Source organism: Ambystoma mexicanum, chromosome 2q, assembly GCF_040938575.1.
Source record: "Ambystoma mexicanum isolate Mex_15411 chromosome 2q, UKY_AmexF1_1, whole genome shotgun sequence".
Taxonomy (NCBI): Eukaryota; Metazoa; Chordata; class Amphibia; order Caudata; family Ambystomatidae; genus Ambystoma; species Ambystoma mexicanum.
Window position 1 is genome coordinate 1,343,967,120 of NC_090924.1, and position 16,540 is coordinate 1,343,983,659.

At 45.4% G+C, this 16,540-nt stretch overlaps 1 protein-coding gene across 1 annotated transcript in view; it reads left to right on the plus strand.

Moving 5' to 3' along the window:
* The window catches only part of STT3B (STT3 oligosaccharyltransferase complex catalytic subunit B), an 872,418-nt gene that overhangs the window by 135,867 nt on the left and 720,011 nt on the right, over positions 1-16,540 (plus strand). The window contains exon 2 of the mRNA XM_069648801.1: positions 11,409-11,517. Within this exon, the coding sequence (XP_069504902.1) occupies positions 11,409-11,517 (109 nt within the window). The remainder of the gene's footprint in view (positions 1-11,408; positions 11,518-16,540) is intronic.

Sequence of the window (16,540 nt, forward strand, 5' to 3'; positions counted from 1 at the left end):
CCCCTGGGACATGACTCCTCCGGTTATCTCCTGCAGCAGCATAGATTCGAGGAACTCTGTAGGGTTGGATCCCTTGGCTCCCTCCGGCAAACCAACAATACGGATGTTATTCCGTCGGGCACGTCCCTCTGGCCTGCATTCTAGGTTGCCCACGCTTTGCACTAGGGCTTTATGTGATGCGCTGTGTTCGGGCCCATCTTTTTCCAGGTGCTCTGTGCTTTCCGTCAACGAACTGACATCTTGTCGAAGAAGGTTCACTTCCTCCTACACTGCCTCGACTTTCAGCTCCAGTGCTGCTTTCAGTTCAGTCATAGCCAGACCCAGTTTGGTCTCCCAGGCTACTTTCAGGTCTGCAATTGCCGCCAGGACCTGCTGGTTGGTACCCATGATGACTGCGCTCCCAGCAGGGATTTTCTCGTTTCTCCTTGCTCCTGGTTCCTTCAAGGCCCGGTGGTGTTCTGGCCTACTCTTCCAGCGTGGGCTGCTTACTCTTCGTTCTTAACGGTTTGTTGGACATGGCGTTGTGCCAAGGAATTGTGGGCGAACCGCTCCTCTCACCAGCCCCAGTGAGATGAAACTGCCGGTGGCGCCGGGGCCCGACCGTGCTGCCAAAGTGGGTGTCCGGGGGCCGATGAGTAGCTACCGGAGTGGATTGCGCCCTCCGGACGCAACAATGTAGCTTCACTCCGATCTTGCTAGCGCACACCCATACCTTGGGCCATCCGGACCAGGCTCTGTTTGTCACACTGTCTGGGGTCAAGCAAGTCCACCAGCTCTTCACCTGTGATTCTTGTGCTCCTCTAGTTACACACGCTCCCTCAATTCAGGTGCGCTGGGGTGTCTGCTGTTTGAGGTGCTTGGTTCCGAGGGTCAGTCCGTGCCTATATCTTCATTCTGAGCCTGCCCTTATGGGCTCATCAGCGGGCTAATGTGCTCTCACCTCTACCATGGAGTGGGGGAAATGTACAGTTTATTGGGGTGCCCCCAGAGCAGCCCGAGTGAGGGAGCGCCAGCAGTGCAGTTTCATCAAGTCACCCCACTGACCCACCAGAGACAGTCTATAAAAGTGTGCTGGTCCGCTCTCTTCCTCCTTTCTGTCCATTGTCACATGTCTGCTTGCCTTTATGTCCGTTCAGCGCTCCACAGCTGATTTTCGCCTCCTCCGCCCCACGCTCACAACTATAAGGTCGGGTCTCGCCGCCCGCCTTCACGCACTGTGGGGTGCTAGGGCCACTCCCCGACCGTTCCATTAATGCCATTAATGCCCTACATGCAGGCCCAGCATTGATCAGCTGATCCGAGGACTGCTGCAATATGCGGCGCAACCCGGGCACCTATCATTCAGCCTCCGGGCCGCCACCGAACACCCAAGTCTACGGGCTTGGAATCTCGTGGGTGGACACTACAATGCTAGCGCTGCAGTCGCCGGCTCTCGGCAGGCTGCAGAGGACCGGAGTCTGCCGCTCACCCCCACCAGCCCAGGAGGGTATGGGGCTCTTCAGTTCGGGCCGTAAGGTCCGCTTTGCCTGCTCCAGCCCAGGCGCGGTCCTAGCGCTGTCCGCTCATCCGCCTTGCGCGGTCTCCGGAACTCGTTCTAATCTAACGGGGCCAAACGGTGTCCGTCTCACCTAGCTTGCCCCGCGGCCGTGCACATAGGGGGTGCCGCTGCTGGTCTTAATGTTTCTCCTTTGTCCTGGACGACCGCCATTTTGTTTCCACAAATCTTCGTCCCCAGGAACGTCGCTCGCCCCTATCTGGCATTCCTTAGGGTGTATGGGCTCCAGATTGTCAGCAACTGCTCCATATAAGTTCATAAGCTGATGCCTAGGTTTCCATATTCAAAGGGCTGGTGCAACTGCACCTTTTCTCTGGATAAGTTCAGGATTACCAGGACGTCTGTTCACATGGCCTTCTAGACATGCCCCCGCAGAGACACTACTTAGTTTCTTTTGCAGTAGGGCTATAGCATTGCAAATAGTTCCTAAAGGTCCATTGGGATGAGTTGAGCATGGACAAGCTGATAACATCTACTGAAACTTGATTTATCGTGTTTCCCCTTTTTTCTTGGACTTTGTGTCCAGGGAGGCTGACGGAGAGGCACTACAGTTCTGATTTTAAACATCCTAAAGTACAGCTCAAAAGTCTGCAGTGGTTACATCACACAGCCAGTCCAAATTGCAGAACTGGTATTGATGCTGGTGCCATACATCACTGTGGCTAGAGACTGGTGCGCCTGTTGCATTTCCTCAATTACATTCTATACAGATTGTCGTTTTGGCACTTGAGGCCATAATTGGTGATCTTCAACATTTCTGTCCCCTGTAGTATTGTCATAATTTGGAGATTTGTTCCAGAGGCATTACATGCTGATGCAGCAGTTGTGAACAGTCATGTTTCCACATTGGTTACTGAACTCCAGGAGGATGGTAATGTTGCACCTTGGCCACATTCCCAATGAAAACCTGTTGAGATGTGTTGACTGATGCAGAGGCAGAAGCATATCTGGAGAGACAGAATATGCCACCTTCCAGGAAAGAAATTAGACATAGATCGCTGCATCGATGGTGGCCCTTGCACCGAGTTTTGCTGGTTTAATACGGATGAGGAGACCATGTTGCATGTGTCTAGGGTCACCCGTGTATACCCAGCAGTTAATGGAAAGGCCACTTCACTAAACTGGTCTTAAGTCATAAACTGCATTGCTCGTCCAATTGTCATAGGATGTGGCGAGCACCAACATCATTTCAAGGAAGGGCAGTGAAGCCCGCAAGTACCCATTACCTGCCATCCTTACTTCTGAGAGCCTACCGTTGACCCATAAGAAAGCACTGTGGGGGAGAAACATGATGAAAATGCATTGCTGAATTGATGTAAACCTAAGGCTGTGGCACTGCTAACAGCCACACACCAGTGGCTCTGGGGGATCTCGCAGAGCTTGAAGTGTATCCCAGAACAACATTTGGAGCGAGGACTTTCAGATGAGGGTTGTGCAGGATCTTCTGGAGGCAGCAGGTCATCACGTGGACACCTCATCTGGGAGTTTCCATAGGTGGTGACATCTTGGCAGCCGTGGCTAAATTCAACTAAATTTACAAAAGATGTTCAGGGCTAGATCCTTGACCACCTCTTCGATGGGGCTGACTGGTTACATCATACGACAGATGAGCTCACAGAAAAGAAGGCAAGCAAAATCGTGTCCTTTTTTACTAAACCACCAACTACTTTGCAACCCTGTGCATCTAGGTTAGAAATGCGGTCCAGCTCCATTAAAGATTTTCACCTGTTTCGAAGGGCATACGAAACAAAAGTCCTTGGCGCAAGGGTTTTTCTTTACCCCTTCAGCAGAAGCCCCACCACCCCCCTACTGCAACTGATACTCAGTGAGAGGTGATGTTTCAAGTCTGTTATTGTAACAAGGCATTGGCCACAAATGACACTGAAATTTGGTGTAGGAACAGGAAACCTCTTTACTTCCGTTCCAGCCTCCGGTACAGGTTACAGATGCACATGTAGGATGTCTGGTAAATTACTTGGGAACATCATCCACCGGTAGCCTGTCAACTCATCTTCCAACTGACACATCCAGAACCATTCAGCAGATCACTCTCTCACACATCACTTCATGTCAGTCACTCCAGGTATTCTATGCATACAGGACAGGTTGCAGGGAAAAGGCAAGTTGCACATCAATCCCACAGTAATCCGACAGAAGGATTGATTTCAATTCATAGTCCTGCCAGACTATCGCCTTAGCTCCGTGGATGATTCCACCTGCCGGCAGGGGTTTCAGGTTGTCCCTTCACTCTTTCTCCTTCTCACCTTCTTATAATACCAGTGGGGAGGAGGGAGGCTCTCCTGTCTTGAGGAAAAATCTCAAAAGTAATTGAGTTGAAAGCCATAGAGGAGGTGCTGTTTACAGAGCCCAGGGATTTTACTCCAGTCTAACAACGATGTCCTGCACACTATTGAATTTGGCATATTTCAACCTACATCTGGCCCTAGAAAAATATGGAGATGATCGCTCTGGTGCAGATTCAGTCTGTTCTTGAGCAGAGAATCGACCTATGCAGTGGATCAGATGGATGTGTACCGCCACATCCCAATCTGGCCCCCTCACTGGATGTTTCTCTGTTTCGGTATGGGGAGCTTCATTTACAGCACTTCCATTTGGCCTTTCTACACAGAGGGTGTTGGCAGTGCTGATGGTGGTTGCAGCCTTGCTTTACCACCAGAGCGTCCATGTATACAGCTACTTGGACGACTGGTTGGTGAGGGTGTGGTCCCCACAGATTGCACAGGCAAACAATGGTATTTACTGGACCTGCTGTTCGATCTGTCATTTCGGTCAGCACGGGGAAGAGGGATTGTGAGTCTTCCTACATGTTGGTACAGGACCTACTTTAGGTGGGCTTTGCAAAACTGTCATGGTAAAGATCTATCTGATGGCAGAACGCATCATGGCTATCCAGAACACATGCTCATTGTTCCTAAACATTTAAGTGCATGGTGGTTTCAGGGTCTATTGGGACTTGTGGCCTCCTTCGTTTAGGCATAGCCTCTGGCCAGGTTTGGAATGAAAAGAACTCTGATAGCTGTGAGAGATTACTGGACTTTGGCTTTAAATTCTCACAACAAAGTAATCCAGATTACCCCTCATGGAATGGTTCAAGATTTGACGTGCTGTTTGGATCCTCAAAACCTACTACTTGTGTTTTGCCTTCTAACGTAAGTTGTACCCAAAAACAGATTTAGAAAAATCAATGAAAGAAATAAAGAAATAAGTGCTTCAATTGCATATCTGCACTATAAATTGTTTGAGACCACTGACAAATGTTAGGATCACATTTTAGAAGGCCTGAATCTTTTTCAAATGAGACATTAGAAATGAAGTGAATTAACAGACATAACTGAGTATTTTATTTACTATGTTGGATCATCTTGATGACTTTAGTAATACATGCCAAGCACCATAGTGACACCATCGAAATTATTAATCGATAGCTAGTTTCTGATGACCCAAAACCAGTCGCAACCTTTCCTCACGAAAGCTGCCATGGAGCATGTTTTTATCCTATACATATGTATGTACTAACTTGTAACTTTCTAGATCGTCCCATTTGTGATTTAACCCACCATGTGGTTGCATGTGAATACGCCTATGACCCTTCCCCTTTCTTCCATACTTTTGGGGCAGTCCGTCCATTGGGACGTGACCGGAGCACTTTCGAAACATCAAAATAACTTTTTGTCCTTTTATTTTTAAGCAGGGCCACAGCATGTCTGTAGCCCCGCCTTCCTGAAAATCTCCCTTCAGTCCTTTTTTTCCACGCGGTCTGGGGTCAGACGTACTTGCATCATGGAGAATACTTTTTTTTCCCCCCACTGGTCCTTCATCTTCCTGCTCTGGTTCCATGGTCGTCTTCTCTGTCTATGCCAGAGTGTCGGGGATTTGTGTCCTGTTCGTGCAAATGTTTTGCGAGGGCAGATCCCCACTCTGTCTGGAGTGCTTGGGCCCGAAACATCCGTGGGGGATCGGTCACTCGATCACAGGCTGGTCAGGTAGGAGGTGTTCAAGCGGCTTCCTCCTTCACATTTACAGCAGTTAATCGACAAAAAAGGAAGCGTCAAGTAAGTTCCTTCCTTTTTTAAGGCACTCCGGCTAAGGGACTCCTTCCCGGACTCTTCTGGTTCTGGGAGGGGTCCAAGTGACTCTTGTAACGGGGTTCACCCTGAGGTGTCCCGGAAGGGATATAATCTGGATTCTGAGATTTCTCCCAGGCTCCCTGTCAAGGAGCAACAGAAGACCGGGTTTTCCTCCCAGGTTCCCCATCTAGGGGCTGAGGCTACACCTAATGCTTCTGGGGCAGCTGCAATGGGATTATTCTCGGTTTCACAGTCTGGGACTAAACCTACTGAGCCTAGCCTTGAGGTTTTGTGTCGAGTGACTAAAAGTACTGGGGAATACCTTGAGTTTCCCAGGTTAGGTGCTATTTCAAAGACCAGTTGGATCGATGAGCTCCGTTTAGGAGCTCTGGCTACTGGGCGTGACCCCTAAGCTTCACCACAAACAATCTTGTGGTCGTACCAGTCCTGCTGAGGGGGCAAAGGAGGGCAAAGGCCCCAAGTCTTCAAGCATCGGCCCTGCCGTGGATTCCTCACTAAAGGCTAATTCTTCTGCAGAAACCAAAAGGGCTGAAAAGCGTTCCAGATATGCTAGTACCGGCTTTGCCGAGGTTCCTTGTCCGAGGGCTAAAACTAGTCCAAAAGCCCCTGCAATCCCTGTCAGGACAATGGCCCTCACTGAAACCTGTGACGCAGATCATTTCCGGCAGTGACAAAATGGTGGTTCAACCCACGCAGTCTCAGGCAGCCATTTTTGATGAGCTCTTCCACACCAATGTTCTTGCCGTCTATTACAGAGGGGCTTGCCTTTGGAGCTGAGCAGCTGTTTCCGTGAAACATGGACAATAGAAATCCTTTTCGCCCTCCCATGAACTGGCGTGCAAGGTTTACGATGCCACACACGGTCTTGCTTCCTCCTGCGTCTGCTTAGTTTATGTGGATCCAGCCAGAGGAGGGCTATCTTGGCGACCACCCTTATTACAATCTTTGGTATGCCTCTACCCACTCCTCTGCCTAAACCTATGTCGGAGGATGCGTTCTTTTCAAATTCCAGGCCCACATGTGCATGGACCCAATGAAGTCTTACTTGGATCTGTTCAGACATTTATACTAAGCCTCTCATGCTGCAGTCTGCTCCTCCTACTCCTCAAAAGGTTTTGGTTGTGCCTCCTCAGATTCCTGTGGATCCCCCTCCTGCACTGCCACCACTGCCTCTGTCACTTGAGGCTTTGGTGACGCAAATAAATATGCCCAGTGTGTCTGAAGTACCATGTGCCGCACATCAGTTTTCTGTCCCCGCCACAACTGACGAAGAGCACACAGACCAGAATAGTTGAGACCCGCCCCACTTTGTCAGAACTTTCCATGACCGGATCTTGGATATGATGGCGTTGCTGGATATTCCAATAGCCAAGCCTCCGGCTCCACAAGGAGTTTTCAGGAGTGTTCGATGCTTACTGCATTGGAGCGCACAGACCTTTTTCTTAAAAAGGATGTGATTGCTGAAGCCCATAAACTCTTGGAAAAAATTCATTCCGAGCAGCATATAAATGGAAAAATACTCTTGCTACAAGCTACACTCGTCAGAGGACATACTCTTGACTGTATGTCCGCTCCCTTCATCAATCGTAGTGGCAGAAGCTATGCTCCAGTCTAAGCCGTCCTCCACATCCTCCATGGCTGCTTCTCGGGTCTTCCCAAGGAGGTCAAAATTCTTGAAAGCATCAGTAAAATTGTTTCTAATTCGGGACTCCAGCTGCGACAGGCGAATGCTGAAGTCCTCCTTGCAGCAGCGAATCTCAAGCTGTGAAAGGAGCTTTCCGAATTTCAGGGTTGTATCCCGCAGGACAGGTAAGATTTTAGAGGGCCTATCCGATGCCATAGTCTTGTAGGACCTACTGGAGGCAGCGACCCATCATGTAGATACTTCTGCTCGGGGCCTTATGGTTGGAATAGAAATTTCCCGCCAAGTGTGGCTTCATGCTACAAAGTTCTCAGAGTTTCAGCAGAGTTTCAGGACAAAGTATTTGACTTCCCCTTCGAAGGTAAAGAACTGTTCCACTCCTCCACCGACGAGGAGCTCAACAAAAGACAGGCAAGCACACTAAATCTTTTTCGGTCCTTTCAAAACAACCCCCAGCTAAATCGGCCTAAATCCAGAGGTCTGGGACTCAATCAAGGTCCTTATCAGGTTTTAATGGGTTCCAGGAGCATTGAGCATGCTGAGCAGAAGGTTCCTCTGCAGGACCTTGCCGCAAAGTGGCCCCTTTTCTCATGGTCATCAGCCGCCACCTCTGCATCAGGAGGTCTTGCCCCAGATAAATCATCAAATGGTGTTTTCCATTGGTCAAACGAGACTCCGGTGAGAGGACGTATAGCGTCTTATCTGGAGGTGTGACAGACCATTGCAGAAAATCGATGGGTTTTTTCTGTCGCCCAAGCTGCTTCCGCTTGCCCCACCCTCACCCTCCCCTACATCAGACTGGATCTCCCTCCCTCAGAGCAGAGGTGCAGAAACATCTGGATCTCAGAGCAGCAGAACGTGTTCCCTTGTGGGAGCAAGGGGAGGGCTATTGGTCCCCTGTTTACAGTGCCCAAACCCAACCAGGCTGGCCTGTGTGCTATCCTTGACCTCCAACTTAATTCTTTCTTTACCCCCAAGAAAAATTCAAGAGGATCACCCCCAGCCAGATATGGTCCTCTCTGGAAGGGAGTTTGGCTCAGTGTGGTAGATCTCCAGGATGCTTATATGCACATCCTGATCTGGGGCCCACATCGGGAATGCCTTTTGGTTTTCCGTGGGAACGCAGCACTTCTGCTGTATATTAACAAATCAGCACATTATTTAAATAACATTGCATTTCTTGTTGAAACAAATGCAGAGTACTACGACCTAACTGGAACTTGTGTTTTGTCACGCAGTTTCTCATAATACAGAAGCACCTTCAAACATGGCCAACAACCTTACACAACCTTACACAGCCTTATTCGAAACAGACATAGGACTAGGTTCCTATGACAACCACATATACACTAAAGGAAGCGGGGGAACATACCACGATTATACACCGATATGGGACGAGAGACAAATCAGGTAAACCCTTGAGGGCTATTGCAGCCCACCCACCTCGAGGGCCAATCCCAATGAGGTGCACCCTTCACTTCACACATACGCATGTCAAAGATTTAATAGCGCAACCTTTAGTAATGACAATTCCAACCTTGCCACACAAGGTTTTAAACAACATAATACGCACAGGCGCACGCTTTTTCCAATTCCTGCCTAAATGATGACCATCATTGACCTAAGGCTCACAACGATCTCGAGCACAATTAGCAGTGAACAAATATTTGTTTCACCTCGGCAGCATTAATATAGATTCTTGTTTATGCTTACTTTGAGAACTCCTAGGTTGTCACGGGCATCACCCGCCCCCTTTAATTACATAACTCTATCAGGCGAAACTAGGTTAACTTCGATAGCAGTCATGTAAAAATCTTAGCCTTCATGAGTGCCAGTAATGCCATATGTACCATGCCGTGTATATACGGATACTCTTAGAAATGGGATAATAAGAATGCAAAATGACATATCACTCCCTCTTTTTCTTCGCCCATTCCCGCCCATTCCTCCCTTTCGACTCCTCCAGTTGGGATTCATCCCAGTAATATTCTGCATACAAACTACACTAATGGTCAAGAGTGACATCACTGGGTAAGAAACGAACCTTTTTCTTTTTTTTGCAACCTGCACAACAATTACATTGGTATCAAGTATTGCAATTTACTAACTTTTGTATGTGCTATCTCATATTTATTTCCACCCACTCATCCTTCCCTTATCCCCCGTCCTATCTCTGTCGCGTCTCCATGCATACGGCGAACATTTCCATGTACGTTTCAACTTCCGTTGGACATATCGTTAAACTGATAGCAATTTTTGGTTTGCCAGTCATGTTTTATTTTCTTGTGCACTTTCATTTCTTGTTTATTTGCCGGTACATTCTTTGACTGTTTATTTTTCATGTCCAATTGAATGTGCACCTTATATTTTCATTGATGTGATGTGCAGTATCTCTTTCCTTATTCTTAGAAATCTCTCTCAATCAACATAAAAACAAAGTTCAAGGTATTAATTTTAACTCTGGTACCTCCCACTCACAACCTCCTATCCATCTTAACATACCAACATGAAGTACAATTGCTCAGCTTTATTTTTTTTTAATTAATCCAGACTATCCTGTTTGTTCCTTAATTTTTGATCAAGTAAGCGTTCTCAAACATTCTTCAACCCTCCTCACCAAATATTACCTGGTTTGTGTCCACTAAAACAGTTGTACTCTTTATGTGCCCCTGATGGTGCCCTGACCCAGTCACCTATAACTCTGTTTTTACGAGTAACTTCTCGAACGCATAGTAAACATCTGTGGCGCTCTAATGGTTGAACTGGTCTCATAATGGCATCACCTATATGTAGCGCAATTAGTCATGTTACGTAATTTCACCGGTTCTGTCCTCGGCTCCATAAGTAGATCCAACTCGACATCTAACATCTGGCCCATTGGGCAACTCCCACCTAAAATTCAATCTTCAGAAACCAATCTCGTTTGAATATAAAGTTCGAATTATTAGAACTTCTCAACAAATTTGCATTGTCCGTACACCGCATAAGATGTATAAAGTCCTATAGAACGCATAATCGCGTGATATTTTTCTATAGAAAGTTATCATATATACTAAGGATCTAAAATAATCAATTGTTGTAATTAACAATGAATTATTGAAAGTTGGTTTAGATGGGTTAGAGTGCGCCATACATTACAATTAGGATGGTGGTCTTGATCTTGCCAATTAAGGGTAGATGGATGATGGAGAGGGGGTTTAGGGTTTCCCGGTCAAACAGGAGTAGGAACTGGGAAGTTAACATTGTTTCTTAAACAATGCCTTACATGAGCGGAATTGACAATGCCAATGTGGGGAGATGAGTGGGCCTTTCCTGTGATGTTACTCAGGATGGATGCTAGGATGAGGTCTTGGGAGAGCCTTTGAGTGATGCAAAGATGTTGGAGTTTTTCCAGTGTTCGTGTCTTGAATTCTGAATATCTTTGGACATGTTGTATTACTATTGCACGGGTGCCTATGGTGTGGTAAGAAGTCATCAGTGTGGCTGAGGATCTGGTCTATTTTGTCTGTGGAGAGCATGTTTATTGCATTTCTTCGCGATTTCGTTACTGTGGGGGTTGATGTGGGTTGAGCGTTTGACTTGAAAGGGACTGCTCTTTGGAGGCTTCTGCTCTGATTGCTCTTTAGCAGGTCTCAAACCTGCACTTGCCAATAAGCATTTGCTAGTGGTAGTTGGGTCTTGGCTAGTAAATTGTATGTTGTGTGTAAGAAGATTTGAGAGGTCAAGTATTTGTATTTAAATGCCTGACTAGCAGCTTGTAATTTGATACCTTTTTTAGTGGGGAGTTTTTGTCTGCTCTTTCCCTGTTTGCGAATGTGCTTTTTGCATGTCTCCGGCAGCTTGCATTGTGGCGCAGAGCTTAATTTTTTGAAAGGTGGTGTTTGCTATTGTAATTTTTTTTTTTTGCTGACTTTTTTAATTACATTTTCATATATGTTGCATGTACATTAATTGGGAAATTCGATGTTGGAAGATGTCACTGAAATTGAATCCCCAACAAATTGTGTATTTGAAGCAGAACTGCCTTTGTGTTAAACTTTGTTGCTTAATTTTCAAAATATTCTGTGTAAGTACTTGATTTTAATGTTTTTTCGTTTTTTAGGTTTAATTATAGATCAACACATCATCTTGCATCCCATGGGTTTTATGAATTTTTAAATTGGTTTGATGAAAGAGCATGGTATCCCTTAGGAAGAATAGTTGGGGGTACGGTAAGTATCCATCTTCACTTCTATTTGACTTTCATATCAATATGTGCTGTAATGTTCTTTACTTTGATTTTTGAAATGAGTTGCTCAATGATCTAGTGTTTTTTGACCTTTTGCTAGATTTAAAACTTTTTTTGATATTTGCTAAACTTTTTTAAATGAAGGGGAAATCTCCTTAGGCTTATCTTTCAAATGTCGTTTCATCTTGGTTTATAGCAGGGACCTGCTTTGATGCTTAACCCCAGCTAATGTTGTGAAGAAAACTGTTGTGGTCAGCCCTTCCCATACCTGCGCTAGTGCCATGGCTTAATATGGAAGAAAAAAAGGCAATGTGTACAATTTACATCTTCAGGCCAAGGTAATGTTGGCCTATTAAAGCTCACCATTTTTATGTCCTCTTGATGAATGGCAGTGGGTGGGTGAGAGGTTTTCATCCAGGGAGTTACATAATGAGAGTTATGAAGGAGGAAGAGCTGTGCTGAAACTTAGCTAACAAACACTACGAACCATCAACTCTCATGATGTTCGAAATGGTGGTTAGACTTTGACGACTTGGCTTTGTGTGCCAATGTACCCTCAACTTTTTCGCTATACGTGGGGCATCTGTTTTCACCTGGCAGTGGAGCATGAAGCAAAGCAGCAATAATGAACAATGATCAAAAAAATGTATTGTGCCAGTTCACATCTCACAATATCGGTCAGATGTAAGTTGGTCACTGCAGTTCCAAAGGAAACGCTTGTTTCCCAACACAACATAGCATCAAATGACATTAAGCAGTGGATCGTTCTTTCACAGTTTAAAAAAAAGTGGATTAAAAATACATGGGTACGCTAAATCAGAAATCTGTAAAAACAAAATGACATACTCTCACTCACAAGGATTCAAGAGCAGCTGTGCAAAATACATTAATAGGCATCTTAGTCCTGTTGGGGTCATCAATTGTGCACAAATCAAACAATTGATTAATTGTGACTAAGATACAACATTAAATGTTTGTCTTTCAATTTTTGAGATGAATCTGTCAATATATTCCTGGTACATGGAAAAATTATCTCTACCCATATTTCCATGTTGCTTCTTGCGTATGAAAAGGCCAGTTTAGTCACTCGGTGCCTTATTTTTTAAAATGTATTTGCTTGTATTACGCCGGAGCCTGCAGGCATCGGGGCGCACAAATAAACGCAAGAGAACTCAAACGTACGTATCACAGGACGACCAGAAACATTCAATTACATCAAGAAAAAAGGGCTTGGACTAACCCATGAGTCTAATGACTGTTAACTGTGTCTTTTATTGAAAGAGATGCGTCTTTACTTTATTTCGAAAGATTTTGTAGGAGGTCTCGAGCCTGATCTGGGATGGGAGATTATTCCATAGGTTGGTGGCAATGGGGTGGAAGGCTTTGCCAAGGCCATTTGCTTTCCTAGATCTGGTGGATTCAAGTAGACCCTGGGCCCGTACTGGTACATGTGAGACAAGTTTGGTTTTGAGATGGGCGAGAGCAATGCCATGAATGCACAGGTGAGTTAGCGTAGTGCTTTAAATTTAATTGTCTTCAGTAGTTAACCAATAAAGATTTCTCCTGTCTTCGCTGATGTGTTTTGTGTTCCTTTTTCAGTTTGATTCTCATGGCATTGTCTTGGTTTTTTGACATTTTGCAATGTGTCCTTTATTTGCCCATAGCATAAGAGTGTTCCCATAGTCCAGCCTGGAGAGGATTTTTGCTCTAGCCACTGTTGCACTGTTTTTCTCATTCAAATGGCGACATATTTTGTATAGTTATTGTAAATAGTAGGAACAGTTCTTATTCAGCTGGGTGACGTGTGCCTCAGAACTGAGGCCTCCAGGTGCTTCGCTAGTGTCTTAACTTTATGCACTATTATTTGGGAGTTGTTTATTGGTAGGAGACCAAAGATCATTAGTTCAGTTTCTTTGCATTTAAACACAGCCAATTTTTTGTGATCCCAAGTTTCAATGATTTTATAAAGTTTGTCAACCTTGGATCTATCTGGTCAACCTTGGATCTATCTGATCGTAATCGCCACTAAGCTTGATAATCAACTGGGTATCATCGGCATAGTTGGTGAAAAAGTTCACATTTTTTTCAAGAATTAAGCACAGGTACCTGATATAGAGATTAAAGAGTGGTGATAAGCTCGCTCCCTGAGGCACACCACAGCGTTCCTCAAACGAAAAATTGTCTCCCCAGTCGACCTTGGATTGCCTGTTATAAAGAAATGTTATCCAATATACTGCTTCTGTCGAGCAGTTGGCTCCGTTTGCCAGTGCTTGCTTCAGTTGGTTGTGATCCAGCAAGTCAAAGGCTGCACTAAGATCTAGTAGCGTACGGAGGTCAGCTTTCCCTTTGTCAGCAATACTCTGCATATGGGGCTGACGGTCAAGCATAGCGGTTTCAGTGCTGTGTGCCGCACAAAAGCCGGACTGCTGCCTATGGAGGATCTCATTGGCTTCAACATAAGCCTGTACTTGTTTGGCGACCTTGTCCAGTACCTTTTTAATAGAAAGTTACAATTGGTAATTGGTCTGAGGTTAGCTGGGCCTCTTTGATCTAATTCAGGCTTGTTTGGCAGTGGTATAATTTTTACCGTTTTGATACCAACTGGTACATGGCCACCCCGAAATAAGGCAGTCACCTTATTACCAATAATGGGGGGGAAAAGATATTTACATTCTCTAGGATGAATTTGGATGGAATTATATTTTTGGCGCAAGCTGTGGGTTTCATAGATTTAAGGGTCAATGTCATTTTTCTTTCGTGATTACATGAAACTTGAAAGGTTCTTGGAGCAGTATAGGTTCTACTCCAAAATCAAGCTGTATATGTTCTGAACTGACTTTTTGGGCTTCTCTTAGTAGTATTTTATGCACTGATCTAGATGTTCAGGTTCAATTTTTCTATAATTCCTGCTTTTGATCTTTTTTGGCTCATTATCTGTACTGTTCTCATTCGGGTACTCTAATATCCTGTGATTGAGGAGTGGTCCGACCAAACACATTTCAAATCCTTTCGTTTCAATATTTGTGACTATCCAATCTAGCTGATTGCCATTTTTCATGGTTCAATGCAAATTCATGATCGTGAAATCAATGTTTTTTAACATTTTTTTCAAGATGGATTGACACCTTATCTTTTGGGTTCCCACGCCATCTATTGAAATCACCCAGTGCGTTCCTTGGGGCACGCACTGTATCCCTATGCAGTGGCTGCATCTTCGCTTTCCTCTATCTTGATCGTTAAAATGTGCATCTCATGTAGAAGTTAAATTTGCGGTACGCTGGGTACTCCTGCTTCCCCAGTGGTAGCTCCTGCCTATTAGGTAATGCCTGAACCCCAGGAGCTGGTTTTTGCTCCTGATAATTGACTCCTAATTTCGAACCCTGCAGTAGCTCAGGACTAGCGTTGAAGGGAGCTATTGTTTATGGACACATTCTTCGAAATTTGCAGTACTGGAAAATGGTAGGGGCATTTCGATCCTCTGCTGGCATTGTTCCAGATGGTCTGGGCATGGCAGGAGAAGAACTGAGTTTCTGGTCTACTCTTTATGGGCTAACTTAGACACCAACCTTTTGATGGTTTTGCTACTTGAGGTGCAAGAGCCTCCAGAGTTGTGCAGTGAAGCTGCCAAGTATGTTGGCGTTCAGTTTGAGACTGCTTTGTAGGTAATGCATGCAGTTTTTAATACAATTCTCACAGAGGGGGAGGTGTCTGTGAAATGTGTAGTGTTGGACAGTTATGGTCCAATTTGCAGGCACCTAAAACAAGCCTGGCTGTGGCATGATGGCTGCATTGAGAGGTTGGGGGGTGGGCATGTATGTTGCCAGCAGACCAGTGAGAATGGGTTCTCCCATGTCGATGTAACATCACAGGCTTTGGTACTTTGCAGCAGTCCTATTGGGGGGGGGGGGTTGATTTGTTTTTTTTGTAGTGTTGGGAACTGTAGTGACACTGTTTGCTCTTTTAATTTTTCTCTTGCTATGTGCTTTTGGAAGGAAAGTTTGCTGATGTCAATATGGATTTGGCTGAGGTTAACACGCCGTTGGGTGAATCCTTCCAAGACAACGTTGTTCAGCTATTGTTTCACGTGTTTGGGGAGGGAGGGCTGATTAGGATGAATGCAGTCTTGGTGACGTTCAGTTTGAGGTAGGAGTTTGACATCCATTTTTGGATGGTAGCCAGGCATTCGCATTGGTGAGTGATGTCCTGAGGGCCACTGACCTTCAGGTACAGCCAAGTATCCGCGTTCTGATGGATGGCTATGTTGAGGTCATTTAGGAGAGGATTCTATGTATGGTTTGAAAACTATTGGGGTTGGGGGTGTAACCGTTGGTGATTCCACACGTGACTGTGAAGCATTTGGCTCTGAATGAGCCAATCTGTATGGCCTGGTGGGTAAATGGGACACAAACAGATTTAGGGTGGTTGCAGAGAAACACACCCTGTTAGCACAGGAGTGGAAAGTGATCAACTGTCAAAGGCAGCAAAGGTTGAAGAGGACAAGGAGGCAAGAGGGGTCCCCTGTCAGTGATTCACAGCACATTGTCAGCCTTTTATATGGTTGTACTTGCAGTGCAGCATTTGGGGTGGAAGCAGGACTGGTAATGGCAGAGGTGGCAAAATATTTAATTTTTGACAAATTCCTAGGTTGCAACTACTTTACCAATAAACATCCTGATGCACAGTAGTCTTGTGATGGGTCTGTAGTTGGCTAGTTCCTCTTGGTTCAAGCAATAGGCTTTTGAGAAGCATCCGCTTGAAACCGGTCTTCGATGTGTTCGTTCTTCTTTGCTAAGAGTGGCATTCAAAATACAGAGTGAGTCCAGTGTTGGGCAAATGAGTTTAAAGATGGAAGCTAGGAGGAAGTTGTCAATGTAATTATGGGTTTAAGGGAAGTAAAAGGGGGACAGTACAATCGCTTGCACCAAAGGCCTTTCAAGACCTACCACTGGGAGAAATACCTATGTTCTGCTTCAGCAGTTATTTACCAGCCCATGGGTGTTGTGGTT